The sequence below is a fragment of the Lagopus muta genome, chromosome 1 (genome assembly GCF_023343835.1).
Source record: "Lagopus muta isolate bLagMut1 chromosome 1, bLagMut1 primary, whole genome shotgun sequence".
Lineage (NCBI taxonomy): Eukaryota > Metazoa > Chordata > Aves > Galliformes > Phasianidae > Lagopus > Lagopus muta.
In genome coordinates, this window is record NC_064433.1 from 124234969 (window position 1) to 124251501 (window position 16533).

The 16533-nt window shown below is 42.6% G+C and overlaps 1 protein-coding gene across 2 annotated transcripts in view; it reads right to left on the bottom strand.

Moving 5' to 3' along the window:
- The window catches only part of SHROOM2 (shroom family member 2), a 121312-nt gene extending 105955 nt beyond the window's left edge, over positions 1-15357 (bottom strand). Inside the window, exon 1 of one of the 2 annotated variants that reach the window (XM_048938711.1) lies at positions 15074-15357. In XM_048938711.1, the coding sequence (XP_048794668.1) occupies positions 15074-15268 (195 nt within the window). In that variant the 5' untranslated portion in view covers positions 15269-15357. The remainder of the gene's footprint in view (positions 1-15073) is intronic. The other variant, XM_048938700.1, reaches the window with a different exon arrangement.
- Positions 15358-16533: the final 1176 nt, after the last annotated feature.

The window sequence follows — 16533 nt, forward strand, 5'->3', positions numbered from 1 at the left end:
AAGACAAAGCTGCTCTACAGGTGAAAAAAGAATCAGCAGCAGCTCAACCCATATAAGCTCATTCTCTCACACACTGTCCTGCTGTCTACAGCACGCAGTGGGCACTTTCCATTTTTCTAAGGAGCACAAGCAGATAAATAAGAAACAATGCCACAGAAAAAAAATCCTGTAGCAACCAAAATACTGGAGATTTTGTGTCTTTGGAGATAAGAGATTTTATTTGGCTCAGCAGCCAGAAAAAAAAAAAAAAAAAAAAAAAAAAAAAAAAAAAAAAAAATCAACATTTTTTAGACATTTGTTACTCTAAGGGAATTTACATTGATAATTTCCTAGATCCTGGAAATAATCTGAACTCAAAAGCAGAAATGAAATGAAATGACAGATGTGAACATGTGGGTGTGCAGAAGCAGAATCTGACAAAACTCTGCCTCCCCATCAACAGGGGCAGTATCTTGGAACGGTCACTGAGGTTTGCTATACTTAGTACCAAAGAACCTGGAATATGTTCCTACCTGCTGCACAGCAAATCTTTGGCTTTCATTAAAAACAGGATGTGATTCATATATATTTAGACATCATTAACGGCAGCATGTTCAACTTTACAAGAAGGAACTGATATCGTACACAGGAGAAAACCAAAGAAGCCAAATTACTAGATGCAATTCATTGGTCAACTGAATATTTTAAGGAGACAATATTTTCACTGTTAAGATGAGCTCTTTGAAAAGAGAATGAGAAGATTTCGACTTTTCTACAACTCAGAGAAAAACCTGCAAAGGATGCTTAACCCCCAAATACTAACACTACCATAATGTTAAATACAAAGTTAAAATCACTGGCGTGAGCAGAAAACACAGATATAGTAATATTACGCAAAAATAGGACAAATTGTTTAGTTACTACTTCTACCCGGATAGTCTCACTGGTACTTCAAAAACTACTGAAGAAATCTTAGTCCTTTAAAAAACAGGAAATCAGGATAACGTAGAATAACTGAAGGAATTCCCAGCTCTACCCACTCCAGTCTCAAAAGTCACCTAGAGTTTAACTGATGAATGAAAATACTGTACAGTTTTAGAGTATGAACCAATTCCGTATCATATATAAACAATCCTCTAATCATGGAAAAACAGGGCTTACAAAGCTGTGTTTGAACACCAACAAAGCCACATATTTTCATTCAAGTATCCTGCAAACATGATGTAATACAAAACAAAACCTGTTTCTTCCTGTACTTGACCTGAATGGTATCAGTCAAAAGTTTCACTGTTCAGTTCCTCTCTGACTAACCAATGGATCTTAAAGGACACAGATCTTTGGATTTGCTTTTCATTTTACCATCATGCAATTCAAAGTTTAGAATCCCAAAGCCCATTCCTGGTTTTTTACAGACAAAATATCAAGAGGGTCTACTAGACCAAAACCCAACTTCATTTGTCATCTGCTTTCCTGATACTACCAATAACTAGTTTTACATAAAGCAAATGGCTTTCCAAAGACAAACAAAAGAAACAAACAAATCAATATGGAAAAATAAAATAAGCTCGCCGTGGAACTTTGCTCACACAGTTAACAACTATTACTGTTATTCCAAACTTGTTATTCCAATCTTTGTGTTTTCTAGTCAAAAATCTACTGAATTTTGGTCCATGCTTCAATTTTCTTCTGCAAAATACATTTTGTAAGTTTTCAAGGAACCGTTATGCCTCCTTCCAGCACCTAACAGAATTTTCGGCATCCTCTTAATTAACTGCAATTCTGTGTCAACAGTCAGAGCAATAAGCTCCAGCTGTTAAAAAAAGCACTTCTTATTTATGGGGACTGCATCCTTGTTTATAAAACCCAAGACGACACTCTCCCTGTTCTCAACAGCAACGCATCATAAACTTCAGATGACTGCTTATTAAAATCTTAAGCTCTTCCTTTTTCCATCGTCATAATTTTGGTCAGTTCAGGAAATTGATCTGTGAACTTAAACCAGATAAAAACAAAACACATTTGAAACTGTCAACTATATATTATACATACATTTTCTTTTTTAACTGCAAAAGATAATACTGGAATACACTAGAGGTCATAAGGTGTTCCTGCTTTCCTTCCAGAACTGCAAGCTTTGAATAACATGTGCGCAAGAATGGAAAATTCCTTTTACTGTCACTGTACATCAAAGCCAGTTCTGCTTTTTAAAATGTTGTAGCTACTTTATCATTCCCTATCAACAAACACTACAGGACATCCACTAACCTCACCAGACAATATTTTCTTCAAAATAAAGGCTAGATGAAACGTCTTAGTTGCTTAAGTCACAATATAGAGAAAACTGATGTGCTCTACTGTATACCAATAGTCAGGATACTTTTCCAGGTGAATGTGCACAGCTGTCAGATGGCTTAATCAACTACAAGGCCTGCGAGATCCTCCACGCTGAACATTTTGTATGGCTGGTGCTTTAAGCAGAGCTGTCAAGGAAAAAGGAAGGAAGCCATGTAGGCCAACCTGCAGAAACTGAATAAAGTGAAAATATTTGGAGCTAGGGATAAAAGTAGCAAACCAAGAGAAACTGACAGAGATTCTGCCTGTTCAGAACCAGTCAGGCTAGGAAAACAATAAAGGAAAGGGAATTTTAGGTAACAAGTAGAGAAAACTGGAATAGGTAAAAAGAAATCAGGAAGGCCTAAGATCACACATTGGAAAGAAACAACTACAATATGCTCCCCTCCAGAATCTGGAGATGGGGCTCCTGAATCCAAACAAAGAAAAACCTAAACGTGTGAGCAAGGGACACCAGTCCCCCCTAGTAGTACTGATCTCCAACAGGGAACAACAAGCTATCACTGTTCTTACTGGTTTGGAAAAGTGCAATTCAGGTTATAAATGACACAGAAGCCACTAGGATGCCACGTATCTTTTGTTTTCTCTTTAAATAAATAAATAAAACAAATAAAAGCAAATAACTACACAAAAACTAACAGGAAAGTATCACATTTGCAGCACCTTTCAATCTGCAAAACAACCAGAGATCCATAATGAAGTGTTACACTTACAACCCTAGCCCACCATCCCCACAAGCACACAGAGTAACATTTCAGATCCCACGGCCATACAGGACATGTTCTCCTCCCTCTCAAAATAGGGCAAAAGCTACTGTCCACTGCCTGAAGCCTGTGAATTGCTCGGGGTGTGGTTTCTGGTTTTGTTGTCATTTTGGGAGGGGCAAAGGAGCTGATATTCAGAACACTGACTTCAATTGTAAAATGAAGCTTTACAAGGCAGAAGCTATTCTCACAGTTAACAGTGAAATACATCCCTGAAGAATTTTCCTTGCACTGTTTTGAAACAGTCCAGACACAGCTTTTCAAGAAAAATTTAAGTTAACATTGGCACTGATTTAAAAAAAAAAATAAAAAAAATCAGAAATTTAAAAGAAAATTTTTCAATCTAAAGTCCAGGAACATTTAAATAAGCAATACTCTCTACCAGTATCAATGGACTAAGTGCTATTACTCGGGAAAGGTATACAGTTGTTTTTTTTTTTTAAATTGCATTTCAAAATAAGCTGCACAAAGAAGTCCGTACAGAAACTTCTTTAGAGCTCAAAAAGAAAAAAACTGACCATCCTGAACTGCAGTCAGCATCAGATACCAGAAAAATCCAAGGTATTCGCAGCAGATGCAAACTTAGCTGTAATATGTCATTATTTAATTTAGTGATTATTTAGTGAACATATTCCCTTAAACGTTCTTATTAGAGGTACTTTTTTGCAACTAGAAATTATAACAAACAGAAACGTTTCATTTTTAACAGGATTTTATTAGCAGCATTCATTTCATCTTTAGAAGATGGCAGGATGCACTTTTTGAAATTGTGAAATGAAGAAAGACGTGGATTCAGATGGCTCTCAAATGAAAACTCAAAAGCTGTAAGTTCTGATCTCCTGTTTTCTAAAACAACTTCCTCAATTGGAATTAATTTTCAGTGCAAGTCAGCCAGACTACAGTCTGCAAGTCAGTGCTGGGTGTGTGACTGCACACCACCACGTTGCCACTCCCTGCTACTCATCTCCACTCCCTCTAATCGGTTAATTAAGTGCTCATGCAATTTCCCAGTCAGTTTCCACCAAAATAAACGAGGTTGCTTAAGACCTACTGTCTGCAGCACTGGATTTAAAATGCAAAGTCTGTGCTAGCCCAACACCTTCAGTGCTAGGGCGTGATGAGGCAATTGTACCAATCAGTGCTACAATGCATGGGAGCAAACAGTAACCTCCAGTTAGCGTTGGCCATATGCCAGTGAACAAACAACCATTCTAGGTTTGACTGCAGTTAGAACAAAACGTGCACGTGGTTCCCTTCACTCTGCTGAAACCTGTATCCTATGTTATCATCTTAGGACGTGACAGTGAGCCACAAGTTCACTATCAATCTTCCAGGCATAGATAGTGTGTTATTTTCACCAAGAAACTGTGTAGTAGATTCTAGTCTTCAGAAAAGGAGAAGTTCAACTAGTCAGCAAGGACCTGAGTTTTGGCTACAAAATCTATTAACTCATGAAGCCTTATTACCAGCAAATGTTTCAAATCTCACAGATTCAAATGCCTGGTTGACTTTTCATGTAAGAAAATATTAGTTGTTTCGCTTTCTCAGCACTCAAGTAATGACATCCTGTCTCCCCCCATTAATCTCTTCTGAGGCATTGAGAACATCTGTGCTTTTTAGGTAAGTAGCGGGATTTAATGTAGTAAAAAGACAACTAACAGGACACTTCCGTACACAATTTATGAAGAATATCAGTTATACACAAGCACAAAGCATCAGTTTCTATTACAAAGGATTTACTCTCCATTACATAGCACAATTATAGCCTTTTAAGATAAACCACCTTACTTTTTCCATATCATAGAGTGGTTTGTGTTGGAAAGGACCTTTAAGATCACCTAGTTCCAATCCCCTGCTATAGGCAGGGACACTTCCCACTAGACCAGGTTGCTCAAAGCCCCATCCAGCCTGGCCTTGAATGCTTCCAGGGAGGGGGCATCCTCAACCTCTCTGGGCAGCCTGTTCCAGTGTCTCACCACCCTCACAGTAAAGAAATTCTTCCTGATATCTAGTCAAAATCTATCCTCTTCCAATTTAAAGCCTATATTCAGGCTTGTTGCTTTACTAGAAAGATTCTAAAGTCTTTCTCACCACACCATTTCAGCACTTCAGCACACAAAAAACAGAGCTTTACAAAGGTCAGGAAATACTGTTTTTCCTGTTCAGCACCTGAGATGCCATACAACCATGCACAGCACACAACTAATTAGTGATGAAACAGGCAATTCATTTAAAGAGTCTCCCAGCTTCCAACATTTGCTTCACTGTGTTGAAGCTTTGTAAGCTCACACTCATCGTTTGCTTCATGGAACCAAAATGACACCAAAGCCATACACTTCTCCACCCTCACACTTTAATCACATTTGACATAACAGGTCATGTCTGTGCTGTTTTTTAAGAGGAGGATTCCTTAATCAGCCAGAAGAAATTCAGTTGTGCAACAAAAGACTTGCCTTATACCTCTCCCTAACAGCAGTTTAAGCAATCAGAGAAACTCCTCAGGTCTCCAGGTGTCAGGACAGGCACAGCCCTCCTCCCTGCTCTGGACAGCAGCCTCCCCCCGCAGCCCAGAAAAACGAGATGCTTCCCATAGGCATAGAAATAAGATGCATTTCACTAATAAGTCACCATAGTTTAAATTTTATCAGTAGAGGAGCAAACTGTTGGCTTCTACCTTACACAGAACAGAAGAAAAAGAATAGGAAATATAAAAAGATCTTGCACATCCCAAGAACATATAGTTTAAGTCGGTGGGGGGAAGGAAGTTTACACTAAGCTTTAAATTCTGCCCTGCCAACACTGAGGAAAGTAGAAATAATTTTACGGCATTAGAGCTGAACTTAAGTGAATTTATAATTTTTACCTTTACAATAACCATTTCTATTTAAAAATAAAGGCACCTTACCTAAATATTATCATGTAAGAAACAGACCACTAATCGTTTATGAGACACCTAATATTGAAAGGGTATGTTTCTCTTAAATCTGAACATAGCTATTATAAACATTAATCATACTTAACAGACACATAAAGCTTAAAGTTTGCCCTGTTAAGATGATAGCATTCTTTCCACATATAAACATCCAACAAAACACTACCTTATGTCAGCACAGTATGTTTACATCTTTCTTCTACGTATTTTAATGACTGTGAAAGGAATGCTTTGCTACTCCATAAAAAAAGGCAATGGCAAACATAATAAAATCTCACGGGTTCCTCTTTTTTCAGATCTGCAAAATATGTATTTATAGAGGAAAGAAAACATAATACTGTAATGATTTCACTCTCCTGAATCCAACTGATTAGCAGGAGCTGGAGCTTTGGTTACATCAGATATCAGCCAGTTAGACACCCACAACTCATTTTTGCATCTTATTTGTTTCAGAAAATTAACACAGTGATGACTAATGATACCAGTGATACTGTGTAGGATGTGTTTCATTTCCTTTACCATGAAATCATGTTTCTATGATACTATCCTAAATACTTAACATTTTTACTGAAAAATATGCAGCTCCCAAATATTGTTAGTGCAAACAGTAACTTATTACAGTGCCCACTGTACAAAATCAGACATTTATTTCCAGAAGAATTCTGAACAGTTTTATATGTATTTGAGAAAGTGGGAGATGCTGCTTTGTTTCAGTTTGTTGGAAGCTTTCAAAGCAAGTGTATGAAAAGGATGTTTTGTCTCAAGAGACAAAAAAAATCCAAAATACTGTTTACGGTATAGCTTTGTAAAGGAATTTGAGAACATCTATCTGTTTTATTGAAGAGGAAAAGCACTGAAGCTGCAATTTTGAATACAATATTAAGTACCTACACTTCAGTTAGAACCAAAGTTACTGTGCTCTCCTTCCCCATTAATGGCTCTCTGTACTTTAGCTGCTTATTCAGTGCAAGTCTATTACAGAGGCAATACAACAGAAGGAGCAAGAATGAAGAACTCATTCTAAAACAAAATCCAGAGCCTTTTATTGCAAGTTCCACTTACTCTTGGATCTCTTCCTGTGGAAAAAAATAAAAACCTACTGAAAGTTGATATGCCTCCATTTCTTAAAAAAGGCTATGCTACACTTTAAACAAAACCAAACTTAATATGCTGTTGCTCTAGATGACATGGCAAACTCAAGTCTGTACAAGAGAGTCTTGATCTCAGCTGTAAGACTGGCAGAACAGCTAGGAGACAATAGCAAGGAAAGTGTCAGAAATAAAGCCACCTACATCCACAATGAGGGTCCTTCACCACAATCCATCTAATTCAGTCAGGAAAGTAACTGCAGAAGGGATGAACAGGCATGTTAACTCAGCAAAGGACATGGCTCCTTCAGCACTAGAGAAGAGATTCCTGCATTTTCCCCATTTCCAGCTTGCAGTCATTCATTATTTTCTATACTTTCGTGCTGCCCTTGAACATGGGCTGCTCTCTGTCCTTCAAACACTCTTCTCTAAGTACAATTCTTTAGAAACCCTGTATTTAAGAAACATGATAATAGCCTTTCTAATCCATTTACCAGAGGTGATGGATGGGGCTTAGTAAGTAGAAGAATTAAATCAGTCAAAAAATTATCAACTTAGCAAAGGAGATGAAGATTTCAGGGAGGAGAAAGCTGAGGCGGTGGCAGATGGGAAGGGAAGGCCTCCTTCCTTTCAATAAAGGGTGAGGAACACCCTATAGGAAGCCTAGGAACACATCACCCTTCCCTCAGTGCCAGTGCTACCATGTCTTTTTCTAAAAATTTCAAAGCATTCAGTTGATTTTGATATTTCACAAGGGCTCAGAGGAACTTGGAAATAACTCCATTTTACCATCAAACATTCACCTCCAGGTGTTTCTACTTAAAGATCCAACCTAACAATTGCGTGCCAATTTATTTTCCTAAAGAAGTAATTAGTTGCCTTTCTAGCACGTACCAAGCAGTACGCTCAATTTCTTTGGGGGAGTTGGACTACATGCAAAAGGTCACTGAAAAGATCCCCCAACAACTTGTTACACTGCACAAACCATTCTCTTATCTTCCTGACCTGACCTATGTTTACCACAAATGCTCTGAATTGCTTACAGACCGAACACTGATACTGTATAATTTCAAGGGTGGTGGCGAGGGGAAAGGAGGGGAAAGAAACTATCTCCTAACTGCACAAACGTCCTTGTCAGCTTACCCTTTTCCTGAACAGCTTGATGAATCAGACTGGAAAAGTACATTCCTGTGACGTTCAGAAAAATTGCCATCTTCTCAAAGAATTTTCCAATATTTTTGGTATGACCCCCTTTTCTTTCATTAAACAGAAATTAAAATAAATTTTAAAAACCAACTATAAGTTTTGGAGAAAGGCATGGATGTTTTTCTTTAGAGATGCGTAAAAAAAAAAAATCTTCAACTGCAATTACGTCAAACAGGCTCAAAATACCAGCTCTGAACAGATTAAGTGGATGATGTCTCAACATAAACTGCATCAGTTCTTACTTTACCTCTCCTGGGAAACTCTTAAAGCACTTTACCACTAAATGTAGAGCAAATAAAAACCTCTGAATGTCTGGGACTTACCTCAAACTCGTATCATAAAATGACCCATGGAACAAGGTCCATATAAAGTCAAGTACTTTCTGTGTAGATTACAGATTCATAAGGAAACCAAACCCAAATGGCTTTCCTCAAGAAAAAAGATGCTCAGCTACGTGATGCTATATTGGCTTGGTGACTTCCACAGAGTTGTTTTCTCTAATCTATTCATGAGAAGGTTTCATTTCCCATTTGCCGCGCTCTTTCCACACTGCCGTACTTTAAATATTCATTAAGCAGGAGAATACAAAATGAATTGAGTTCTACTGGAAAAAATACATACAGTCTATTGAGTAAAGCTCACACATAAACACCACACAAGCCCACATTGTTTTTTCCTCTTAAAAAAATAAACAAACGTGATGGGTAACTGAGTAATAAATGGCATTGCTGGCAATCCTCTGACAACAGCAAACAATAACTGGAGGCCTTTTTATTTTTAAGCTGATGATGCCTATGGCAGTATTGAAAATTCATAATGAAAAGTAGCAACAGACACTAAAAACAAAAGATATTTAAACTACAAATGGATCATACCAATAAACATTCAAATAGGCTCCTATTGTGGTAACTGTTCTCACAAACCCACCAATTCTTCTGCAGGATTCAATAGTCACAAATGTTTCTGCTTCCAACTAGAAAATAAGGATAGATTTGAGGGGTATTAGGAGGAAGTTTTTCACACAGAGGGTGGTGACACACTGGAACAGGTTGCCCAAGGAGGCTGTGGATGCCCCATCCCTGGAGGCATTCAAGGCCAGGCTGGATGTGGCTCTGGGCAGCCTGGTCTGGTGGTTGGCAACCCTGCACATAGCAGGGGGGTTGAAACTAGACGATCATTGTGGTCCTTTTCAACCCAGGCTATTCTATGATTCTATGATTTTGTCTACACAGCCAGCAATGGGAAAAGCAATGGAGAGAAAAGCAATGTGGAAGCAACAAGTGCATCCAAATGCTACAAGCATGCTTTTATTGTAAGGAATTTTCTTAGTGCTGCTTTTAGAGACAGCATCCTGACTCCTTTGTGTGTTGAGAGGCAGCACAAAACACAAAAGAAAGCTGCAGTTTCAGCACCGCAAGCACACCAACTATCTCTTAAATCTCACACTATTGGCTTCTAAGCTAAACTAAACTGATTTGAAGCTCTGCATGTCTCTTACCTCATCATTTCAAGCCCCTGCACAGTTTGCAGACCACATGTAACAACAACCAACACAGCTTTGAAAGGAGCTTCCAACACTACTGCCTTTTCAACTGTTGATGCTCTTGCCAAGATAACCCTCTCTGAGCTTTGGACTGCCAAAGCCAGACCATGGGCAGCACACAAGCAAGGTGGGCCCCATCCTGCCAGTAAGTTAACCGCCCTAACAAAGAGCTCATCCAACAGCCCAAGTGCTAAAACTGAGAGCAGTTCCTTCACCAACCTGTAGATAGAAGTGAAAAGCTGTATCTTCTTGCATCAAAGCAAACTCCTCTCTTCCCATAATCAAGACCTGGGATCCAGCAATCAGACAGAAGTGTGAACACCACTCAAGCCTGAATGGCTTCTGTAGTACTGAAGAAAAACCACAAACCTTTAGGGTATCAGGAAGGGAGAAAAGTTAGCTAGCATGATGCTATTTTACTCCTAAACTTCTAATGCATAACCTTCTTCTAAAATTTCTCAAACTAAGCACCAGGCCTTCCAAAGGACAGACCTCTTTAATCAATTACGAAGCTGAGCAGAGGTTTAAACAGAAAAATTGAATGTGATTTGATGCAGGTTTTAAATTGCTAGTTCATAGACATGTCCAAAGTATTTCCCGTGCAGCTGAGTAATTCTGCTTGTTGCTGTTGATCACCACAGGAATATGGGTAGAGGAAAAAAAAAGACATTGAAGAAAATCTCACATACTATTTTTTTTAGAACAGAAGAAAGAAATGAACATTTAGAGCTCTATTTCTCAACCACAGTATAGCAGATCCTAATAACTTGTCAGTTATTCACACAATTGACCGCATTTCTGTTGAAGAAGTCAGTGATTTCCAGAGATTAACACCAAATATTGGTTTCCTGGACACTAAACTTCACAGTCAAGGTTAAAAATTGCTAGTGTCTATGAGTGGACAGCTAACTTGAGGGAAGCAACTGGTATTTATTTTAGAAAACGTTCTGTTTTGTCTGTTTGCAGCACCATTAATGTTTCTTTTCTCCCCAAAAAACACTGCAGCACAATGCAAATGCCCGCTCTTGAGGCTAAAGGGTAAAGAACTACTTAAAATACAATTACTTAAATGGAAATAGTAACAACTTCACCCGCTACTAGAAAAATAAATTGATACAAATCACATGGAGAGGTCCTGCACCCAATTAATGAAGAAATGTTCCCGTCAACAATTCAAACAATAAGGCTAAACAAACTACCATTCACACCTAACCATAAGCATTAGGAAAGTATAATGAAATCAAGAGAAATAAACAAGTCTGCCTGATACTGCTGCTTCTGGAAAGACAGCACCTCCAGCTGGGGCATGAATTCAGCACTGATTCAGGAGACAAGAACTCTATCTGCTAAATCAACACAACTTCTTGCAACAGTCCAGGTTTCACTTGGAAATCTTGCCGAAATACCAGCCAAGCCCAACCTAGATTAGACTGCAATGAGATCATGGCTTGAGGAGGTATTGCTGCAGGCCCATGTAAAGCTGATATTAAAGAGGAACTTATTCAAATGATACATCATTCTTTCTTGAAATGCATACACTACCACGTTTTCATATTTGTTAATGTAACAAGAATAACGTTGACTGCAGAGCAACTTCACAGTTCTTCAGCCTACTGCTCGCACAAGAAGCGAAATGACTTTCTGCCCATCACTCACAATCAATGCTGTGATTGACACTACAAGTTGAGCATCACAGATAAGAGTCATTTTAAAGTAAAAGTAATCAAGATAACGCAGGTATGGGAGACTTTCACAAGAGTCACAGCCGAGGACTCTGACTTTTCATTTTCAAGAGTTCCAGTCGGACCTTCCTATTCAGAGTTTGTTTCTTTAAAGAGAGAGAAAAACAAGGAGAAAGCCACAGCCTATGAAACTTCTAATAAAACTCCTCAGAGCAGTCATCTCACCTTGTGTGGAAACACACACTTTACTAGACAAAGCAGGTCTTTTCTTTCAAGATGCCAAATTAGGCAAGAACAAGCTGCCTTTGGGCAATTTTTTGGAATGTTATCGCACAGATGCAGAGATCATAAAAAATGTAAAGCATTTTTAAGGGACATTATAAAAATAGCAGTAAGCAACACGATGACAACATTACAAGCTTTTTTTTTTTTTTTTTTTTTTTAAACTAAATATCAGCAGCACCAGTGGCACGTGGGTGGGGCAGGCTTTAGGACCAGCTCTGCTTAAAGACCAAGCAAGCTGTATCATGTACCTCTTTTACTCCGTGCCTCTGCCACAGCAACAACAAAAAAAGGTAAGGAAACAAAACACAGAAAAAGGCTCTCGGCTGGCAGGTGAACTCGATATTCTACCTACCTGGCACAGGATGCCCTCCAGGCCCCATTTCAGCCACAGTGCTCCCAGGAGCCAGGGACGCCCACTCCTGATGCCTGGTACCCAGCACGGCAGCGTGACTCCAGGCTGACCTCTCCCTACACTGTGTGCACGCAGCGCTTTTTGTCCCAACATTCCAGTGGCTGCACACACGCTTATCTCCCTGCTGAGACTGAAAACACAGTGTTTCTCCTGCTTAGCGTGCCTTTCCCTCAGCGATTATTAGTAGTTTGGTGGATCAAAGGACGCTATGAGCTTGAAATCTACTCAATTAAAACAAGAAATTCCCAAACAGCTTTTGCACCACTTCTTTCCTTACAAGTCCCCATGATACTTACTATTAAAAAAAGTTCCCTTCCTGCTAGCTAGTAAAGTAGCCACACAACTAGGGAAACAAATGTCAAAGTTTGCTATGCAGAAAGCACTGCAAAATGAACAGCTGAAGCTTTTTCATTAGTTTTTCAGCTACAGCATTTTCTTGTGCTACTTCTCAGATGGTTCTGGCAGTTGTCCCACACAGAGCAAAGGCAGCAGGAAACGTTTACACCACACACTTCCAACATTAACATAAAGGTGCAAATTTCTTCAAAGGCTGACCTCGCTTTAGAGATGGCGGTGAGAAAGGAGAAGGGCAGAATTTCAGAAATCCTCCTTAAGTAGCTGCTATCTGAAACTCCATTTGCACCTTGTCACATTCCTCTCCTTAAAAAGTGGCATTTCACATCATGCAACTTCCCTCTTGCAGAACAGCCCCAGACTTCAGCGAGGTGAGCTCAGTATTCACCTCACACTCAGACATGGTTCAAATAAACAATATCAGTGTCTTTTCACTGAGGTTTTGAAGGATTCAAAATTCAAAAAAAAAGAATGTGTATGTTTGGTGGCCCTGCTAGGCAGGGGGGTTGGAACTACATGATCCTTGGGGTCCCTTCCAACCCGGGTGATTCTGTGATTCTGTGATTCAGACCAGTACTGCCACATGCCTATTCAATAAAGGATAAAGGACTAAACTTGCCACAGGAGAAGCGGCATTCCCCTTTTCTGTGGTGGCCTAGCAATCCACCCTTCCACACAGGAAAATGCAAGTTGAGGGACTGCTTTAATCACCTGGTACAAATTATTCTTCCCAGTGGTTTTCCACCACTAGAGGCTGTACAGAATAAACAAATCACACACCAACATGGGTGGGCAAAAACGAGTGGAAGATTTTGCACTTGGAAGACCTGGGGATATGGGAAGCACAAGCTTCAGTCAAAGGTTTCACACCTAGCTTGTTACACTTGCTTCCAAAACCTGCAAATGAAAATCCACCCCAAAACCTCAGGCTGGAGGATAGGACCCAGGCTGCCTCTTTGCCCGAGGTCAGTAGCGATGATTTCAGGAGGTAGAGAGCTGTGGTTCCCCTTCATTATTACTTGAGTAACAGACCCAGATGAAAAGGTTCCCATTCCCAGACACTTCTTCCCACATACCACAGCTACATCCTCATGCCACAGATATTTAAAGCCTGTTACTTAATACCTAAGCAACATTATGAATAAGTATCACTGATCAGCGTTTAGATGTAGTGCAAAGTTTAGATTCCTACCAGAATGGAAGAATCATTGGATTTGGCACTTGATAGCTCCCAGACACATAGTAAGCGGCTCTTTCCTCCTCCCCTCAAATGCCTGCAGTTTTGATATTCTGTAGTTCAGGATACCAGTAAGTGGCCAACAGATGCAGAATCTCCTCTCAGCACACACATTTGCCAGACTGTTGCTGCTTGAAAAAGCAAGGCAGAGATCTAGAAAAAAATCTGAAGAGACCTAACTTGAAAAGTCCTCTCTAAAGTAATGCCAAGAGAGGAAGGAAAGAATCAATTGGAAAATCCACAATGAAGCAAGCTGAAAAATAAAAACAGTAATTTCTGCTGTGGATAAGACAGGACTTGTTGACCTCTAACACTTCTCATGTGCTTCTAACAGGACTTGCAGACCAAGAGCATACATTTCTTTCCTACAGATCTGGAGCCAAATGTTTTTCTAATGTGGATTTTTTCTTTAAATTCCATATGGATCCATTTCAATGTGTTTCTGATTGTGTGACAAGAAAGTTGTCGTAACAGGAAAACCCAGCAGTTACTGGGGATGGGGATTCTGCAGGCAAAGTGCATCCAGATGAAAATCATTTTCCAGAAAATATTATTTACTTCTTTAACGTATGACCAACACACAGAGATTAAAGCTTTAAGTACACAAGGATTTACAAAAAGAGACACGAAAAAAAGCCAGAAAGTGCCTCAGAAGCCTCCCCTTCCCCCTGCCTTTGGAGCATGGATTTGGTCACTATCCACAGACCTTTTGTTTAGAGAAGGAGGGAGATGCAAAAGGTCACCCTAATTGTTTTCCACGTGCCAGGGGGGCAGAGGCAGAGAAAGCCCGGTGTCAGCACGGCGGGTTCCAGACCCCGCTCTCTCCTTCAGCAGCCGAGGCCCGCAGCCGGGCTCCCTCGCCAGGCTTTCTCCACAGCCCGGCTGCCAGCGCTCGCACCTACTTCACTGAGTGTTAATGCGAAACAAGACCGTGCCTTCGGAGCTCCAACCGAGCAGCAGAGTGACGCTGCGCAACAACCTGTTATCCTAAATCCTCCCTCGACGCACCCCGCCGAGACGGCTCAGCACCCGGCGCTCACCGAGCCAGGCGCTAACGGGAACGCGTGTCCTCCGCAGCACCTGCGTTGCCGGGAGGCGGCCCGAAAGCGGGCAGCGCGGCCAGGCCGGGCCCTCAGCCACCGCCGCAGGTGCGGGCCCGGCCCCGGCTCGCCGGCGCCGCGGGGCAGCAGCGCCCAACATGGAGCCGCACCTCCTCCCTTCCCTCGCCCTCCGCCTCACCTTGGTGATGATGAGAGGCTCGCCGTGCTCCCGTCCGCCTTTCAGCGTGAAGCCCCACGGCGCGCCGCCGGTCAGCAGCACCTCCACCAGCCTGTAGCCCTCGGCCGCCCGCTGCTCCACCATCAGCACCACGGGTTCCACCAGCACGGCGCTGGGCAGCCGCTCCCGCCCGCTCCGCAGCCCCACGTCTTCCATGGCGCCCCCGCACCGCCCGTCGGGGCCGGGGCTGTGCCTCTACCGGCGGCCGCCCGCCCCGCCGCTACCCGCCCCGCCGCTCCGGCCGGCCCGGCCCCATCGGCGGTCAGAGAGCTGTCCCCGCCCCCGCCTCCTCCCTCAGCCCGGGGTATTGTTTCACGCCGATACCGGAGCCCGGCGGCGGGGGGCCGGCTCCAACTTGTGGCAACTTGGGACGGCGGGAGGAGGTTCCGCCTCGCACCCCGACGCGAGGGCGAAACCCGCTGCGCGTCGCGGGGAGCCGCTCTCCTCTCGCTCTCCGGGGCGAGGAGGAGGAGGAGGAAGAGGAGCGGCCCCTGGGCGGCCAGCAGACAAAGGCGGCGGCGGCGAGGGGTCCGCCAGCCAGCCCCGCGCTCAAGCAAAACGGCGAGCAGGTGGAGCCCCGCCGCTCCAACTCGGGAAAGGGCAGCTCACGGCCACGGGACTCGCGCCCTCGCGGTGCCAGGCGACGGGAGGGAGCGAGGATGGGGGGGGGAGGAGGTGCTTTCCGCAACGGTGTTGGGGGAGGGCTGGGTGCTGGAGCCGGGCAATGCAGAGGGCAGGGCAGCGCGGAGGGGGACGAAAGGGGCAGCCAGGGGCGGTGCTTGCCCACGGCCCCGCCCTGCCGCTCCCCGCCCCTTAACGGCTCCGCCACCTGCGGGGCGGGAGGAGTCTGGATTTGACCACGCTGCCCCTTCGCGACCCTCTAGTGGTGGCTGTGAGGCCGGGCGGGCTGAGGAGGGACTCGAGTCAGCAGTCGGTTCGGGATGGGGCAGGTAAAGAGTGCCGGTGGGAAACCTGCAAAGAGAATACCAGCAGCCTAAACTGAAACACTCTGTTCTGACCGTTTGCCTGGAGTTTGGGAGCGCCAGTGCACAGCTGTCATTTGCTTCTCACTACCAGACAGGTGAATCAAAGACACACAGGAAAATGCGTGTTGTCTTCTGAGAGAGTAGGGAGTCTTAGCATTCCACGTGTGAGAAATGGTCTGAGGAAGGTGCACAGGGTAAACAGTGGGATTTCAGGGTTTTGTATGTGTGTTCACACATATTGCTTCTAGAAGTGAACATCATGATCATCAAGACTGAAAAAGACTGATAAGATCATGTACCCCAACCATCAACCCTTCTCCACCATAGCCACCTACCGTGTTCCTCAGTGCCAGATCTGAATGTTTCTCGAACATCTCTAGAGACAGTGACCCCACCGTCTCCCTGTGCAGCCTGTTCCAATGCACTGACACTCTT